The sequence below is a fragment of the Bos grunniens genome, chromosome 12, assembly GCF_055505025.1.
Source record: "Bos grunniens cultivar Pamir isolate PY7600 chromosome 12, Bosgru_T2T1.0, whole genome shotgun sequence".
NCBI lineage: Eukaryota > Metazoa > Chordata > Mammalia > Artiodactyla > Bovidae > Bos > Bos grunniens.
The window spans coordinates 2852176-2865217 of NC_141176.1; the positions used below are offsets into that span (position 1 = coordinate 2852176).

The 13042-nt window shown below is 38.9% G+C and overlaps 1 protein-coding gene across 13 annotated transcripts in view; it reads left to right on the forward strand.

Moving 5' to 3' along the window:
* DIAPH3 (diaphanous related formin 3) overlaps window positions 1-13042 on the forward strand; it is a 560663-nt gene that overhangs the window by 348920 nt on the left and 198701 nt on the right. For all 13 annotated transcript variants that reach the window (XM_086328449.1, XM_086328451.1, XM_086328462.1 and 10 more), the window contains one exon: window positions 4512-4677. In XM_086328449.1, the coding sequence (XP_086184575.1) occupies window positions 4512-4677 (166 nt within the window). The remainder of the gene's footprint in view (window positions 1-4511; window positions 4678-13042) is intronic.

Sequence of the window (13042 nt, forward strand, 5' to 3'; positions counted from 1 at the left end):
CAAATTTCTTCTTTGTGATCACAGTTTATTTTCACATTTTCCTTTTTGCTATCCCGCTGTATAACAATATTTTGGACACTCCAGAAATTACTAGGTAGATGCTAAAACTGTCCCAATAAATTCCTTGAGAGGAAGACTTGCGTATTACTTGTATCTATATTTCACACTGCATGAAGCACAGAAGTTTTCTGGTAACGCAACTTGGTACATTTTAATTTAATTTAAGTGTGATTAGGAAGTAAAATGGAAGAGTGGACTGAGGGAAATGTAAACTTGCACAATACACGGTCCACTTGCAAGAGTGGGGAGTTAGGTAATCGAGTGACTTGTAAGAGCAGATTTTTTCTCTTAAATTAGTCTTTCCTCCTTTTTTTCCCCTTGCTTTCCCTCACTTGTTTTCCATTTAACACATTGTCAACAAACTTTAAAGACTTGGGTTAAAATACGCTGCTCTTCATCCTCTGTACAGCCTCAGGTCTACAGTGATCTCTTCCTTCGCAGAGGTCTTGGTACATTCACCGTGTTGGGCTTGACAGGCATGCACCGGTCACTGTCACTTTCTCAGCCAGGAGTTCCCTCACTACTCTGCATAAGTTAGGCTCTGTCGCCCTGTACAATATCACGAACAAACGTTTGTTTTTATCACCCTATTCTTGTCTGAATATCTCATTCATCTATTTACTGTCTGTCACCACTCTCTAGAATGCATGTTTCATGGAAATGGGGACTTTGCTACCTTGTTAGCCAGGGTTTTCCATTGTGTCTAGAAGAGATGTTCTCAGTGGGGCTTCGTGAATACTTGTAGATTAGCTGACTGCCTGGCCGTCTGGGTCCCGGGTCATTGAGAAGATCTTTTAAAGGTGTTAGATGTGTAGCACCGGTTGAAGCTGATCCTTGTAACGTGATTAATGGAAGTAAAAGGTGTCTTAGGTGGGGAGGTGCAATGATATGCCAATAACAGTAGAATCTATTTGTGCTGTATTGCTTGCGAATGAACAGAATTTGTTTAAATCCCAAATCTCAGTCTGACTACTCAGTTGGCCAAAACTAAACATATGTTGTCCAGCGTGTGTGAACACAGATCTGGTTCTCTTGTACCTTTCAAATGGGGAAATTCCACTGGGTCAAGTAGAAGTTCATCAGAATATTGCCTTAGTCTTGATAAAGGAAAAGAAAATAGATTTCACAAAAGTGTCATGTAATTGGATATATATCAATGTTTCTGTAATGAATTTTATCAAACTTTTGTTGAATAGCCTGCCTTTCTGTAAAGCTTTTTATAAATATAGGACTTGTGCTGGGGAAAAAATAAAGCCTTGTTACTACTACAATTATGGGCATTAATTTCTAACTGAAGTTCAACAATTGGCATGAGAACACCTGTGTTTGCTTTTTCTTTCAAATGATGATGATTTTTTTTTTTTAATCTGAAGGTTCTGCTATCTCTTAATGAGATAGTACCCATCACTAGCCTCATTAAAGTGGCCCTTTATTCCATTCTATCAGATAGTCATTTATACTTCTGAGAATTTATTTGGCTATTTCCAACATCATTGCAATTCAATCACAATCTTAGCATTTTTTGTCAGTAATTCCACTATTTAAAGTTGTACTTCATTTCCTTTGGGAGCAAATTGTTATACAGATAACAATGATGCTGCCGCCGCCGCTGCTGCTAAGTCACTTCAGTCGTGTCGGACTCTGTGTGACCCCATAGACAGCAGCCCACCAGGCTCCCCTGTCCCTGGGATTGTCCAGGCAAGAACACTGGAGTGGGTTGCCATTTCCTTCTCCAATGCATTAAAGTAAAAAGTGAAAGTGAAATCGCTCAGTCATGTCTGACTCTTAGCAACCCCAAGGACTGCAGCCCACCAGGCTCCTCCGTCAGATAACAACGATAAGAATATTTAAAACTCTAGCTGTTTGAAAAAGACCATGTAATTTCCATGGTTTTGGCTCTTGATCCTCTTTCACATCATATCATTTAATGGAATTTTGCTATTTTTATTAAGTATGTCCAGGCATATTTCTGACATTTTATTAACTCTTGATTCTTACCTGAAAATCTAAGAAGTGTTATTGAATAATAGGGCTTTATTTTAACTTATTTACCAAGCCTATTCCTGTGAAAGAAGGCTGAGCACCGAAGAATTGATGCTTTTGAACTGTGGTGTTGGAGAAGACTCTTGAGAGTCCCTTGGACTGCAAGGAGATCCAACCAGTCCATTCTGGAGATCAGCCCTGGGATTTCTTTGGAAGGAATGATGCTAAAGCTGAAACTGCAGTCCTTTGGCCACCTCATGCGAAGAGTTGACTTATTGGAAAAGAGTCTGATACTGGGAGGGATTGGGGGCAGGAGGAGAAGGGGACGACAGAGGATGAGATGGCTGGATGGCATCACTGACTCGATGGACGTGAGTCTCAGTGAACTCCGGGAGTTGGTGATGGACAGGGAGGCCTGGCGTGTTGCAGTTCATGAGATCGCAAAGAGTCGGACACGACGGAGTGACTGATCTGATCTGATCTGATTCCTGTGAATGGGCATATTCCTAGGTATTAGAAAAAAATTATTAGTATTTGTGGAGTGATTCATGTTGGTGTATGGCAGAAACAAACTCAATATTATAAAACAGTTATCCTACAATTACAAATAAATAAACAAAAACCTGAAAGCCTTATAAGTCATGTTGAGGCAAAATATGAGTACCTGTAGAACATACAATTAGGAATACCCACCATGTAGTACAACCTGTTGTCCAGGGCAACTACTTTTTAGGAACTCTGTTAGCTCATAACATTACATCCAAATTGTATGTGTTTGTGTATGAATGTATATATGCACGATTTTATGAAGAGAGTTCCATGATTTATATTAGGCTTTTAAAAAATTTATTTTGTAATTGGAGGAAAATTGCTTTACAATGTTGCGTTGATTTCTTCCATACAGCTTTGAATTAGTCATATATATATATCTATATATCCTCTCACATCAGACTTTTGAGACTTCTTATTTTTCCTACCACAATTTAAGAGTGATGACAGTAGAGTGAAATTAGTCATCGCCACCAATACAGTTGCAAATGATTTGACTTAATACAACATCTAGAGAAAGGGCAGACAGTCACAGGTGATTAGCCCCCCAAATGTGGCAAGTTGCTTAGTCGTGTCTGAGTCTTTGTGACCCCATGGACTGTAGCCCGCCAGGCTCCTCCGTCTATAGGATTTTCCAGGCAAGAATACTGGAACGGGTTGCCATGTCCTTCTTGAGGGGATCTTCCTAACACAGGGATTGAACTGGGTCTCCCACATTGCAGGCAGACGCTTTACCATCTGAGCCACCAGGGAAGCAAGAACAAAGCACGTCTAAGGGATTGAACTAGAAGGACAAAGAACTTCATTGCACAGAGTAGAGTGGACTGCAAGTGCTGTGTACTCAGTGGAACAAGTAATCACTCTTAGCCGCAGAGATTAGACAAGGGGGCTTCATGGAAGAGGAAGAATTGAACTAAGCTTAGAATGATAGGTTTGGACAAGCAAAGGCAGAAAATGATTCCTCTTTTAAATGAGAGTTAAGGCAGCTCAGATGGTAAAGCATCTGCCCACAATGTGGGAGACCCGGGTTCAGTTCCTGGGTCAGGGAAGATCTCCTGGAGAAGGAAATGGCAACTCACTCCAGTACTCTTGCCTGGAAAATCCCATGGATGGAAGAGCCTGATAGGCTACAGTCCATGGGGTCACAAAGAGTCGGACATGACTGAGTGACTTCACTAAGGCTATATAAATGATCTGTGTGGATGTATTTGGGACATAAATTTTAGTTCATAGATTGAATAAATGAACCAACATTGATTTCTGAACTTGGTAGGTAAATAAAGGGATGCTTACTGTACATTACAAATGAATCAGCAAAAGTTCCATGTAATGATAATTTCTGAATGCATTTGAAATGTGATTTCTATTTACATAAATTCACTTCACCTATAGCATTTCACAAATATGGTTGTTTCACAAGACAGTATATGGAGATACATGTATGTATTATTAGAATTGCTTACGATTTTTTGATTTTAGGTACAGAATCTTGTTCATTCAAGGATTAAAAATGATACTAGATATAAATGCATTGCCCGCTAGTACTATTTTGATCTAGATTTTTAGAAAGTATAAAGAGACATTTGAATATTATTGAAACTACTGAACTATGATTTTAAATCATATTATGGGATCTGATAAGATAGGCAAATTAGAAGAAAAATATCCTTGAACCCAATCGTAAAAGCAAAATGTTAAATACTTAACTTTTCTGATTGTTTTACCACTGTTAATTAGGAATCACAGTGAAGATTTCATCACTGTACAGTATGGATTGAATTGTAAGAATGGTTAACTCTAATAGTTTTGGCATTTTGGAGATGTGTAATAATGGCTAACAATTAAAACATATTACTTAAGGATTTCTTTTTCCCTAAAACATTTGTTTGTAAATTTCAGAGTACCTTAACTATAATATACAGCTTTGTTATCAGTGCAAAAGAACAATATGAGAAACTTTCAAAATTACATGGAAACATGGACAAGTTATACCAGAATATAATGGCGTACTATGCCATCGACGTGAAGAAGGTGTCCGTAGAAGACTTCTTGACTGATTTGAATAACTTCAGAAACATGTTTATGGTATGTTAAAAATCTTAATTTGTTTTTAAAAAGTATTCATATCTATATTACTTCATTTACTGTTTAGTAATTCATTCTACTCCTGTTGTCTGTAGTAAAACTTACGTTTTCAGATGTTGAAATTTAGCTGTAAAAATTTTAGATTTTTAAATCTATTGAAAAATGTGTGTTTTGTTCTTTTTTGGGCCTTCCCAACATTAAGTTGTAATCAGAAATTTTGATTGAAAAAGTGACAAATTCTGAAGTTTTTCATAAAGACTCCCCTCCTGGCTGGTTACAAAGCACTTTTATAATAAGTTTTTGGCTCTGAATTTGTTTCTTTATGCTTAAGATAAATTTTTATTTTTGTGGTATAATTTCACCAAATTCTGTACGGTTTTTATGAAGCTTTTTTTTCCCTTTTCTTTTCTTAATGCATTGTACAATAAGCTACCTGCGATTTGCCTTTGAATGGATTTTAAGTTCCTAGGGTTTCCTTTAGATGCTTTAATAGGGAGGTCAGGTCTCTGATGTGGAATCCTTTCATTTAGGCATTAAAAAGATCTTTTGAAAAGTATTAGCTGATTAAATGGGGGAAAAAACCCACACACATATTAAAGTGAGCAAGCATTGTTGTCTCCCTAGGGAAACTGGTGATACATTTTCATTTCTACGATGAAAAATTACATTGTTCGTAATAGATGGGTGAGTCACTTTTGTGTTTCAGCAAATGTTTTTGGGGATTAAAAACTTTTGAGGTATAAAGAAAAAAAAAGATTGAATTTAAAGAAGGTTGAATTTATTTTTAATTTCAGGAAAGCTTTATTGCTGAATTTATTGGACTTAGTTATAATCACCTGATTATGACTAGATAGCCTTTCAATAAAAAGTCAATATTTTAAATGAAAATTGGTTCACAAGTCTAGTTTACTTCCTCCATAAATTCACAGTGTTTTTCAAAATTATTTTTTCACTAGCAGAAAAAACTTTGACTATTAGATATACTTATGTGCCCATATGTGTGATGTACTGCATAATATGCTACTTTAATTTTTATGTTTTATGAGTCAACATGGTTTAGTAGAAATAGCAAAGGCTTTACAGTTTGAGAGAACAGGGTTTGGATTCCACACTAGTTATATGACTATAAATACTTATAACATTTTTGAGCCTCAGTTTCCATATTTGTAAAAGGAAATGTTAATTCTTCTCTGAGGGTAGTATTTAAATACTAAATGAGATAAGTATTAAGTATCACAGCTCTTGGTACATGGTAGTTGCTTAATTATTATGCCGTGACGGGTTAACTCAGTAAACTTGAGGTACTCAAACCCTGCACATTTCAAAGAAATTGCTGGTCCTTGGCTGGCTCTGGGGAGAACAACTGTAAACTCTTGGAATATCCTGCCCAATAAAGTAGTTTTTGTATACCCGGGACCTTGGGCCAAGCTAGATAGTTATGCAAAAAAATGTGGTTTATTATGAACACTTGTTTTTGTTCACCTGGGGCCTGGGGCCACACTGTGTCGCCTCATCCTTTGTGTGGTGTTGAAGACTGAGGGGCCAAGGTCATTCATGGTGGTGGTGGTCTACATTCTGGTCTGCATGACTGACCTCCTCAATAACTCTTGGTATCAAGGCTTGGTTGAACTTCCCTTCTTGGCAGTACATCATATCACATGTGTTGTGACGTGTCCTTGCTGGAATAATGAAACTCTACTGGGAGAAGACAACTCTGATTTTACTCTGTATCTTTTCCCTGTAAGAAGCTGTAACAGCGAGTATAACAAAGTTTCTGAGTTCTGTGGCTCCTTCCAACAAATTATCAAACCTAAGGGTGGTCTTGAGGATCCATGACATAAAATTACAAAATAATAATACCCATCAGATACTGAATATTTTCTATGAACAAGATAGTTTTCCAAATGCCTTACACGTATCAGCCAGTCTTCCTGATAACTCTGCATCCTTTTGCTGTTTCTGTTCCCCACTTGAGCAAATGAAGAAAGAGACCAAGTCCATATTGTATGGTTTTGAATCACATCTAATTCCACATCTGCCTTAGATCTGGTAGGATTTCTGTGGGTAACTTAGCATCCTTAGTAGGCGGTGGGCAGAGGGAAAAGTGTTTGAGTGGAGAAAGGTTCAAGGTGGAGGGTGATAAGGTGAGAGCTATAGTTTGTTTCAGAGTTCACATGGCTCCTGGAAGTACCTGCTACCACACACTTCCTACATACACAGACATGCACACACTCGCTCATATTCATGTTGTACTAAATTAAAATCATTAGAGCTAAGTATAAAATACTGTATTTGAATAAATAATTTGGAGAGGGAATTTTCTTTAGAATAAAATTAAGCATAAAGAAGACTATAAGGGAAGTACAATTTTGCAGACAGATTTTTTCTTCCTTTTTTTATGGTTATAGTCCTTGAATTTTAGAGATTGTGTCCTTTTTTTTTTAATTGGGAGAAAAGTGCTGTACAGTAGACGTTTAGAAAGACCACAGTGTCAAGACTAATAGAAATTACTGAGAAATAAATGTCTGTTTGTCATTGTCTTCTGATCTCTTAGGTTGCTGTTTAATTCCATACTATTCAACTTCAGAAACTATGCTAATTTCAGTGAGTTAGTATGAAAATATTAGGGATAGATGTGGAACTTTCATATGTTGAAGGTTGTTCTGGAAAGTCACATTAATACAATAGACATCTAGGCTGCTTCCATTTCCTAGCTGTTGTAAAAAGTGCTGCAGTGAACATTGGAGTATTGAAGTACATGTGTCTCCTTCAGGTGTGGTTTTCTCAGAGTATATGCCCAGTAGTGGGATTGCTTGGAGAAGGCAATGGCACCCCACTCCAGTACTTTTGCCTGGAAAACTCATGGACGGAGGAGCTTGGTAGGCTGCAGTCCATGCTAAAGATCGGACACAACTGAGCGACTTCGCTTTCACTTTTCACTTTCATGCATTGGAGAAGGAAATGACAACCCACTCCAGTGTTCTTGCCTGGAGAATCCCAGGGACGGGGGAGCCTGGTGGGGTGCTTAGGTCTATGGGGTCCCACAGAGTCAGACACGACTGAAGTGACTTAGCAGTGGGATTGCTGGGTCATATGGTAATGGGGTTCCTGGGTCATAGTCCTTGTTTTTTAAGGAATATACATACTGTTCTCCATAGTGGCTGTGTAAATTTACATTCTCACCAACAGTGCAAGAGGGTTCCCTTTTCTCCATATCCTCTCCAGCATTTATTGTTCATAGAATTTTAAATGATGGCAATTCTGACTAGTGTGAGGTGATACTTCATTGTAACTTTGATTTGCATTTCTCTAATAATAAGCAATGTTGAGCATCATTTCTTGTGTTTTGTGGCCATATGTCTTTGGAGAAATGTCTGTTTAGGTCTTCTGCCCATTTTTTTATCGGGTTGTTTGTTTTTCTGGTATTGAGCTGCTTGTATATTAATGGATGTGTATAGAATCTAGAAAGATGATCCTGATGAGCCTATGTTCTGGGCCGCAGTGGAGACACAGACACAAAGAACAGTCTTGTGGACCCAGTGGGGGAAGGAGAGGGTGGGACGAATTCAGAGAGGAGCATGGAAACACGTACACTACCATATGTAAAAGAAATACCCAGTGGGAATTTGCCGTGTGACACGGAGAGCTCAGCCCAGTGCTCGGTGGCGACTAGCGGGGCGGTCTGGGGTGGGAGGTGGCGGAGGGGGTTCGGGAGGGAAGGCTGATTCATGTTGATGTATGGCAGAAACCAGTACAATATTAGGAAGCAAATATCTTGCAATATAAAATTTTTTAAAAATACACTAGACAAAGACATATTTTCTCTTTAAGTTTCTATTAAGATATGTTTACATTGTTAAAATGCTGAATATGTTAAAATATGTTCACATTGTTACATCATTCACAGGCATTAGTGACCCAGGTCATGAATGAGCAGGAAATTCTCCAGAAAGTAGAGATCTGTCTGGTATTGCACATAAGAAGTTGGAGCACTCATTCTACACCTGCCCTCTACTACAGCAGCTTTCTGTGGAGTGTTTGCTCTGGAGTTCAGGCCATTCTGCTTATTTTTCCCAGTGCCCGGTGCACTCCCTCCATATTTTGCCTGGCTTGTTTATTGTGCTCACCTTTCTGATCTCTGCTGAGACTTTTCTTCATCTAGTATCAGATGCCCCCAACTACAGTGGGTGACATTCTCTCATAGCTAACACATCTACTGTCAGTCAAATGCCAGGTGCTATTCTATCATTTAATCCTTATAACAACAAATAGATGTGGTATGTGTACTGTGATTATTCCCATTTTACAGATGAGGAAACTGAGGCTTAGAGAGATAGTGACTTGCCCATTGTTACACAGCTAACAGGTGACCAAATGGAGATGCTAGTCCAGGGAGTCTTCCCAGTGTTACTAGAATCTCCCATCTAATGTGTATAGGAAGAGCTGTTCAGCTTCTTTTCTTTCTCTCTCCCTCTGTCCTTCCCTTCTTCTCTCCCTCGCCTCTTCCTTCCTTCCTTCCTTCCTTTTTCCTCTCTCAGACCCTTTTTGCATTAGTTAACAAAGGAACGTGTATTCTCGTCTGTTTTAACAGGGAGGCTTTCATGATCTTGTGGCTTCCTCTGAGAAACAGCTGTTCATTGTGACAGCAGTTTTGCCCCAATCTTTTCTAGTTGGGGATTCTCAACTAGGAATCAATTTATTATTGTTGTTTTAGCAATCTGTTGTGGGCGGTGTGCTCATTGGGAATGGTATCTGTTTAGAACTATTGATCAGCTACCAAGAATTAGGGAGTAAGCTTCCATTGTAATGTTTTAGCTTTATTTTTCTTATTATCTTCAGCCAAATACAGTTGCCACTGATGGAGTTGCTAGGACCCTGTCCTAGATGCTCTTCATGTGTCATCCCACTTTCTGCACAGCATTTTAGTGAGGTACAGAATGTTACCTGGAGGAAACTATGGGCCGGAGGATAACAGTCCATGCCTTAGCAGAGCTGCTTCAGAATTGCCATGCACGGGGTCAGACGGAGGGCTGCCTTACTCCACACCCTGTATTTTTCTCATTTTTAATACCATTTCTAACTACATTGTTCGTCAGAGAGTTTGTAAGAAAAGTCCAAATGTAATTTCTAAGGGTATTTTTGATAACTTACTAGAGGGAATCATCACAAAGCATTCTTCATTTCCTCACCCCTTCATAGAATAATTTTCTGTTTACATTGACGAGTGCATGATAGAAAAATGTTTGCAGGTCTGGTTCTGTTTCAAAGCCTAAAATGTTCACTTTTAAAATTAGAGGCCTATTAATACAAACCCTTGTGGTGAGGTGAGGGTTAAGGGGAGGGGTAGAGAGTCAGTACCTCTCTGTAATGGATTTTTATTTCCTGTAAGACTGATGTGGGGAATAAAGTTCAAATTGGAGGCACTAGGTGGAATGTCAGACCTCACACTGTAGGCTGAGGGAATTGGTGGCCCACCAGGCATGAGACTTCACCAAAATTTGTGCCTTCAGTCACGTACTATTCCATAACAATGATTGCTTTCCACTTTGGTCTGGTTTTAAACTCATTGTTATATGCCATTACCAATGGACCTGTTATGAATAGGGATAAAATGCTTCTCCAGGATGAACTGATGAATTTTTGTCGGATCTTAAAAGAACCCTTTTGTCCGTCTTTATTTTATCCAACAGCTGTAGCATGCTTGTGTTTGTTGTTAGAGGTTAAGACTAATCTTAGTTTCTCTCATTGGTCACTGTGACTTTGAAGAATATGTTTGTCCTGGTCCCACTTCCCACTCATCTTCACGTTACAGAATTTTGTTCAAACTGCTTTTACATCCTTAGGCTCAAATTACATGGTTTCTTTGTCAAGACTCTCACCTCTTATCCTGATAATGCTTAGGTTCTTTATCATTGAAAGGTCTTTTGCTACTTTCTTTCTTTAACCAGAATTAGTAGCACATTGAAACAACACTCTTAACTCCTTGAGCGAATTTCACCGTATACCTCATTTATATTGCTAAACATTGCATCTTTGACAGATACATCTAAGTGCTTTTACTTCTTAGAATTCCTTTGTTATTTGCCGTCTTATAAGTAGCATGTTTAAAAACAAAATTTCTAATAAATTTTATTTTGAAGAATATAATATTTTTCTGTTTTAATTAGACATATCTAACTATGTAGATATTCCCCAACAAACATTCCCTTCCATCAGGAAACTTCCACAAGCCTCTTATCCTTGTCCATCAGACAACAGACAGAAAGAAAACCACACTTAGGGAAAACTAACCAAACTGATGACATGAACCACAGCCTTGTCTAACTCAATGATATGAACCATGCCGTGTAGGGCCACCCAAGATGGATGGGTCATGGTGGAGAGTTCTCACAAAACGTGGTCCACTGGAGAAGGGAATGCAAACCACTTCAACATTCTTGCCTTGAGAACCCCATGAACAGTATGAAAAGGCAAAAAGAAAGGCCACTGAAAAATGAACTCCCCAGGTCGGTAGGTGCCCAATATGCAACCGCAGAAGAGTGGAGAAATAGGTACAGAAAGAATGAAGAGCTGGAGCCAAACCGAAAACAGTGCCCAGTTGTGGATGTGACTGGTGATGGAAGTAAAGTCCGATGCTGTAAGAACAATATTGCACAGGAACCTGGAGTGCTAGGTCCATGAATCAAGGCAAATTGGAAGTGGTCAAACAGGAAATGGCAAGAGTGAACATCGACATTTTAGAAATCAGAGAACTATAATGGACCAGAATGGTGAACAGAATTCAGGTGACCATTATATCTACTGTTGTAGGTGATGAATCCCATAGAAAAAATGGAGTAGCCCTCATAGTGAACAAGAGTCTGAAATGCAGTACTTGGGTGCGATCTCAAAAATGACAGAATCTTCTCTATATCCGAGGCAAACCATTCAATACACAGTAATCCAAGTTTATGCACCAACCAATAATGCAAAAGAAGCTGAAGTCGAACGGTTCTATGATGACCTCTAGAAACAACACCAAAAAAGATGTCCTTTTCATGATAGGGGACTGGAATGCAAAAGTAGGAAGTCAAGAGATACCTGGACTAACAGTCAATTTTGGCCTTGGAGTACAGAATGAAGTACTAACAGAAATTTGCCAAGACAACACACTGGTCATAGCCAACACACTCTTCCAACAACCCAAGAGACGACTCTACACGTGAACATCATCAGATGGGCAATACTGAATTCAGATTGATTAAATTTTTCTCAGCAGAAGATGGAGAAGCTCTATACAGTCAGCAAAAACAAGAACACAAGCTGACTGTGGCTCAGATCATGAACTCCTTATTGCAAAATTCAGACTTAAATTGAGAAAGTAGGGAAAACCACTAGTCCATTCAGATATGACCTGATCAAATCCCTTATGATTATACAGTGGAAATGACAAACAGATTCAAGGGATTAGATCTGATAGACAGAGCGCCTGAAGAACTATGGACAGTGGTTTGTGACATTGTATAGGAGGCGATGATTAAAACCATCCCCAAGAATAAAGAAATGCAAAAAGGCAAAATGGTTGTCTGAGGAGGCCTACCAGATAGCTGAGAAAGGAAGAGGAGCTGAAGGCAAAGGAGAAAAGGAAAGATATACCCATCTGAATGCAGAATTCCAAAGAATAGCAAAGTAGAGATATGAAACCCTTCCTCAGTGATCAGTGCAAAAAATTAGAGGACAATGGAATGGGAAAGTCTAGAGATCTCTTCAAGAAAATTAGAGACACCAAGGGGACTTTTCATGCAAAGCTGGGCACAGTAAAGGACAGAAATGATATGGACCTAACAGAAGCAAAAGATAGTAAGAGGAGGTGGCAAGAATACACAGGAGAACTATACAAAAAAGATCTTCATGACCCAGATAACCACAGTGGTGTGATCACTCAGCTAGAGCCAGACATCTGAGTGCTAAGTCAAGTGGGCCTTAGGAAGCATCACTACAAACAAAGCTAGTGGAGGTGATGGAATTCCAGCTGAGCTATTTCAAATCCTAAAAGATGATGGCATGAAAGCGCTTCACTCAATATGCCAACAAATTTGGAAAAGTCAGCAGTGGCCACACTGGAAAAGGAAAGTTTTCATCCCAATCTCAAAGAAAGGCAATGCCAAAGAATGTTCAAACTACCTTACAATTGCACTCATCGCAGAGACATTACTTTGCCAACAAAGGTTTGTCTAGTCAAGGCTATGGTTTTTCCTGTGGTCATGTATGGATGTGAGAGTTGGACTGTGAAGAAGGCTGAGTGCCGAAGAATTGATGCTTTTGAACTGTGGTGTTGGAGAAGACTCTTGAGAGTCCCTTGGACTGCAAGGAGATACAACCAGTC